This window comes from Populus nigra, chromosome 4, assembly GCF_951802175.1.
Source record: "Populus nigra chromosome 4, ddPopNigr1.1, whole genome shotgun sequence".
NCBI lineage: Eukaryota > Viridiplantae > Streptophyta > Magnoliopsida > Malpighiales > Salicaceae > Populus > Populus nigra.
This window is the reverse complement of record NC_084855.1, coordinates 15807213-15813355: the sequence shown is the minus strand read 5'-3', so window position 1 is coordinate 15813355 and position 6143 is coordinate 15807213. Positions and strand designations below refer to the sequence as shown.

General features: G+C 39.7%; 1 protein-coding gene across 1 annotated transcript; it reads right to left on the bottom strand.

Annotated features, from left to right (window-relative positions):
* Positions 1-309: 309 nt before the first annotated feature.
* Positions 310-5715, bottom strand: LOC133690901 (probable beta-D-xylosidase 2). Its single transcript, XM_062111179.1, has 7 exons — positions 5199-5715; positions 3641-3919; positions 2631-2800; positions 2412-2509; positions 1830-2180; positions 1337-1750; positions 310-1245 (listed from the first exon to the last, which is right to left on the bottom strand). The coding sequence occupies exons 1-7, from the start codon at positions 5592-5594 to the stop codon at positions 641-643; spliced, it is 2313 nt and encodes a 770-aa protein (XP_061967163.1). The 5' UTR covers positions 5595-5715; the 3' UTR covers positions 310-640.
* Positions 5716-6143: the final 428 nt, after the last annotated feature.

Here is a 6143-nt window from a genome sequence, read left to right as displayed (position 1 = left end):
AAACTAAACTGATCATTTAAAGCATAACTAAATAGCAAATTTACTATGGTAAACCTAGTTAACTTGGTTTGGACAACCTCATTTTAGGGTTTTTAAAATAAAAATTCAAGTCAGTCTAAATTACCTTAGTTTACTCGTAATCCAAACAATGAAATGAATTTTAATATCGAGTTAGGTTTCAAATCTATCCCCACTAACTCAAATCAAGAATAAAAATTCCATAATTGTGAATATGGAGTTTTTAATAAGTTTCGACATCTGAATTAGAGGTAATTAGAGAAAAGATAGCAGTTAGAGTGCTGTCAGAAGTAGATGAAAACAAGTTTATCATCTCTTTTACTATTTTCAATAATAAAGAGGCAGAAAATAAAGGAAAAGAAAGAGATGTTATGTTTCACAGCTTAAATTCTTCATTTCGTTCTGAAAACCCCACTATAATTGTCCTATAATATGGACTATCATCAACGAATAACAAGAATTTATCAAAAATTTAATTTATACTCTGAGTGACGAGTTCTTTTTATCCCGACTCCGTGACTGTATGTCAATGAGATGATTTTGGTGGAGAAGATTATGCTCCTACTGCTTGATTACTAGAAACGGGACATTTCAATAGCCGTCCGTCATGCCACGAGAGATTTTAAGACTTGATCACACCTAGAATTGAGGCTTGAAGTGACACCGAGTGCTTCACGTCACCAATATGAAGACTATGTGCTCCCATTGGAATTCTTCGAATTCCAGATCTGTCAACAACACTCAAGAATTTGCAAACATGAACGTTAATTCCCACTCTTTGCTGAGTCCCTGCTGCAACATGCACTTTTTCGAAGGCCACTAATTGTTTGAGAGGAGCCCAATGCCCTGCTGGTGGTTTAGAGTAGACGAGCAATGTGTGAGTTCCATCCATGGAGCCAGTGTTTTTCACATCTACTTGCACTCCAAACGACAGCCTATTACATCTAGCATGTGTAACTCTGATTGCCTTTCCTGAAATGGTTGCATTTCTGGAGGCCTGGCGGTGTCCATCAAGGGGTACAGAAACCATTGTTGGTGCACTTGCTATGGTATGAACAAAATTTGTGTAGCTTATTCCGTGACCAAATGGGTACACCACTTTACCTTTATAGAATCTATAGGTTCTTCCAGGATAGCCATTTGATTTGCTTGGTCGCATGGCCATGTTTGTCATAGGCAAATTTGTGACATAATCTTGTGGGTACCATGTCATAGGTAGCTTGCCTCCTGCAAGACAAAAAAAAGCTGTTATTCTCTGTTACATTCCTGATGAAGTGAGCCTAGTAAGACACCCAAACAAGCACTACTAAAGCCAAACCTGGGTTAGTAGTTCCAAACAAGACATCAGAAATGGCTGCTCCTCCAGCTTGGCCAGGATAACCAGCCCATACGATGCCTCCAATTTTTGGATCGTTCTCAGCGAAAGACACATCAATAGGTCCCCCAGACATCAGGACCAATATGGTTGGGCCCCTCGATGCTGCGGCAACCTTGGATATAAGCTCTTGTTGGCGTCCAGGTAGAAGAAGCTCAGTCCTATCTCTGGATTCTGCCTCAATAGACTGGTCAAGCCCCATTACTAGAACCGTTGCATCCGCTTGACGTGCTGCGTCCATTGCTGCGTCAAATTGCTGGTCACTAACACAAGCAACATCTGCACAACCTTGCTGGTATATTGTCTTGGCGTATCTCCCTATCCCTTGTAGGGGTGTTGTGTATCCACAGGCCACACCTAGTAATCAACCATGAGTAAAATTGTTAATGAACAATTTATGTAGATAGTTCAAGTAGCCAAGCTCTATAACACTCACCGGCATAATTGCCGATCATCGTAACAGTGACATTTGAATTAGGCCCAATGATGGCAACGGATTGATGATGGCGGGTAGATAAAGGCAATGGAGGACCATGATTCTTGAGAAGTACTATGCCTTGTCTTGCCGCTTCAAGGGCAAGCTCTTGGTGAGCTGGCGTGCACACATCTTTTGGGCCTAGGTTCCCATATGGCTTTGATGATGGCTCGCCATCAAACATCCCTAGCCTCATCTGGACTGTCAGTGTGTTAAGTAATGCATTATTTATTTCTGCCTCATTTAGCAAGCCCTTTTTCACTGCATCCTCGGTGTGTTGAACGAGGAATGGTCCGCAGTCCAAATCTAAACCTGCAACATATTTAAATTAATTTGTTAGCGTAATCTTCATCAGAACATCGGTAGTTTTGCCATCTAATATTTTCATCCAACCCCATTTAACAGAGGTTAATTAGTAGGTCCAACATATATATTTTCTTCGACAGAAGGTAATGTAGTCTCTCTCTCTCTCTCTATATATATGTGTGTGTGTGTGTGTGTGTGTTCATATTGGACTCAAGTAGTAGAATAAAGGCTACTGGCCTGCTTTAATAGCATCAGCAGCTGCTTCTTCTGGGGTTGTAGTATAGTGTTGCTGACTATAATAAACCCCAACTGAGTCGCAGTCTGAAACAATGTACCTGTGGTGATAATCGCAAACAGCATCAAAAGGGTTAATTATATATCACATGATCATGTTATATATATATATAATCATCAACGTATATATAAAACCAGGATGGCGTTTGGATTTGATCATACCCATCAAGTTTCCACTGACCACGTACAGTTTTCTTTAGCAGCTTTGGGTCAGCACAAGTGGGGATCCCATTCACTTGATTGTAAGAGCACATAACACTTGCCACCTTGCCTTCTTTCACACACATCCTGAATGGTACATCAAATGTATCCTCCATGTCCTGCTTGCTTACCTGTTAATTAACCCCCACACGTGAGATGAAGAAAGGCAGCACATTTAACTTCGGAGTTCTGATGGGATCCGGTGCATTAGTGCTGGTATGATCGCACCCAAACGCCTACATGGTCGTTAACACTTGCCATCATATGATGGCCACTGGAGGCTTACATGGTCGTTAACTTCAGGGCCCGTAGGATTAGTCGAGGTGCGCGCAAGCTGACCCGGACACTCACGATAATAATAATAAAAAAAAAAAAAGGCAGCACACAGCACTTGAGCAGCCATGTGGATTACTAGTAATTTGGTGGATTTTTCATCCATGTTATGTCTGGCTTAGGTAGGAGAAAGTTGTGCACAGACCAAAGCAATGATCAGGATGACACCATAATGATACGTATGGGCATAAGCAAAGACAGACTGAAAAGTGGGATTAAACTTCTCTTGCTGCTGCCTTGATCGACTTCTTCGATTGTCATAAGCGATAATATTTAACTATTCCTTTGTGAAAAATAAAAATAAAAAGTTTAACTCCATTTTCCGCTCTTCAAGGTATATATTATTCAACCTCGAGATTCTATTATCTACATCATGTTATATATAATTAAGCGTTAAGGTACATATTGAGAGCTTTATATAGAATCTCAAACTGAATAAATTATATGGACCCCCCTCATATTCCATAATATCCAAAAGTAGACCACCACACAAGGCGGAGCCTCACCTCTATGTTATTGCTAGAGTTGCCCAAAACCCAATACCTAAAGTCAACAAAATGGACGATCAATCGTATAGCTCCCATGATGCAGAGCAGCAGCACATATATAGATTAAACATTTGTTAAATTAAAATGTACCTGGGCGTTGAAGTGGAACCGATCAACCCCATTCCAGTTATCGAGGTCATAGGCCGTGAAGTGCTTGCAACAAGCAGCCACCTTCAGCCGGTCACCGTCATTCCCCTGTAGACCTCTAACATAACTTGCAGCATATTTACCAACTACTACTGGGTCCTCACAGGGAGTCTCCTGTCCACGACCCCACCTTGGGTCTCTAAATATGTTCACGTTTGGGCTCCAATATGTGAGCCCGGCCACCCCTCCATTGAACATTGCTCTTGCTTCATCTGACACAACCTGCACAGTACACAGGCTTGGTTTTATTTTAGATAATTTAATTTAATTTAGTTTTAATTCTAGCACCACTACCGTCTGTGTTGAGAGAGAGAAAAAAAATAAAAATAAAAAAGAAGCAACTTGCCCGACATTATATTAAGGTAAAATTAAATTCTTATCTCTTTTTCTATACCCTTTTGATTGGCCCTGCAATTAAAGTAAAATTAAGGTCCCATTTGGTGTAAAAAAAACATGGATATATTCGCTTTTTAGCAGCATCATTCACACTTGGCAAAGAAATGACTCTGCAAATTATGATAATTTAGATTAATATTTTTTAATTAATTAAAGTGACTAAGAACATTTGCGTTACCACTTTCTTTTGTAAAGACAGTAATATTTGGTATCTTTGTTTTATCTCTTTAATGTGTCGTAGCAAGCAAGCATGTCATAAAAAAAGAGGTCGTCACATCATCGAATTTATATATATATCTCTTTAATTTTATTCTTAAGATCTCTTAACCTGTGGTGCTGTGTACTGGATGTTGTAACTAGCAGCAATTTTAAACTATATATTGCATTCATTTAATCACTGACTTTAATTTATGTTAACTCTATATATTAATTGAAATGCATAAAAAATTAATTAATGTCTGAATTCTAAATAATTAGTACACAAACAACACCAGCTGCAACCACTATGTTTTCAATGCGCACACAGTTGATCATGATATGAATGTGTGGTTTAAAATTGAATTTTAAATTATTTTAATATATTTTGAAATAAAAAATACTTTAAAATATAACCGATATTACTCTCAATCTGATAGCAGAACTTATACCTGAGATTCGTCTTCTTAATTTCCTCTCCTGAAGAGTGTTACTGTATCAATGGTTACTTTTTTTTCTTGGTATCAATTATCACATATTAATGTTATGGTTATTGACAATGACACTCCTTCATAGAGTAACTATAAGCTTTGAAGAGTGATATTGGCTCATGTAGGAGGCGTCCCTACATTATTTGTATGAGCCACCATGCAAATTGGGTTCACAGAACTGTCACATTTCATGCATGGTTCACAGAGCTGGGTGAGGTTTGCATGCTAAAGGGCTGCCTTCCATACCGACTGTTCTATCCAGCTCACATGTACAAAGTTAAGGACGCCATTACAAAAAAAAAAAAAAAAGGTTCTCGAACTGATAGAATTCTTGTTAATTGTTATGACTTGAATTAATCCATTAACTTTTACAGAGTAGTCTAATTATTATTTAATAAAATCAAGGTTTGAAATCTCACCCGACCAATGGCCTCCCACAAAGTTGCATTGAAAGAAGCAGCGGTGGTGATCACTTGAGGGAAGCTAGTGGCCCCAGGGAACGCCCCACCAAACTGGGTCCCTGGACCCACATTGGAAACTCCATGAAGAGCCTCGGACCACCACTCATACCCTTTAATCCCGAGCCGTGGAACTGCCGCGGCATCGTTCACTAGCAACCCAACCTTCTCTTGCAATGTCATCCTTCCAATAAGGTCACTGACTCTGCTTTGTATTGGCAACTTCACTTGGCAAAATGGAAAGTTCCTGCTCGTCCCATCTTCTGGGTCACAAGCAAAGGGGTCCAGAGCTTCGCTGGTTTGCTGAGAAACACCCAAGAAAAGAACCAAGAGGATAAAAACGAGGGACGCGGGCATGGTGGTGTAGTCCAGTATAATAAGAAATGGAAATGCTTTTCAATGGGGATGGAGAGCAAGGGAGCCGAGTGTGTAGAGTACATATAGGTGAGGTGAATTACCAAGTTCGTGAGAGAAATGGGAGTGATGACGTGGGAGAACAACTTTGATGATTAGAGGACCATATTGCTCTTTTAACTTATGCCCTTTTCTTTTCTTGTGGTGGGATTACTATAAGGTGGTTGCTAATACAAATTTACCTGCCATTTTGAAGATAAGAGTGGAGTTCTTCGTGTAAGATTTCACGTGGCATGTTTGTATTGGTGGTTTGGAATCCAAGAAATGGTAGGTCCAAGATACGAGGCACTACAAGGATGATCAGGTGGGGTTAGATCATCCAATTGACCCTTAAGCCAGTGATAATATTTCTACAGATTTGCGTATCTGAGAACTTTTGTTATCTTGGTTGGCAAGCAATACCTACGGAGAGAAAATTATGGGCGTGTTTGGTATAATGGGTTTCGAGTGTTCCCACAGGGATTCTCGAAGCGTTCACGAGTTGGAAATGGA

Bases quoted from the DNA above. Each gene is read 5' to 3' on its own strand.
- LOC133690901 (XM_062111179.1), bottom strand. From the start codon at position 5,594: ATGCCCGCGTCCCTCGTTTTTATCCTCTTGGTTCTTTTCTTGGGTGTT. The intron at 3,920-5,198 runs GTGAGATTTCAA...TGTACTGTGCAG, and splicing joins TGTGGGAGGCCATTGGTCGG to GTTGTGTCAGATGAAGCAAG. The intron at 2,510-2,630 runs GTATGATCAAAT...TTATCACCACAG, and splicing joins GGTCAGTGGAAACTTGATGG to GTACATTGTTTCAGACTGCG.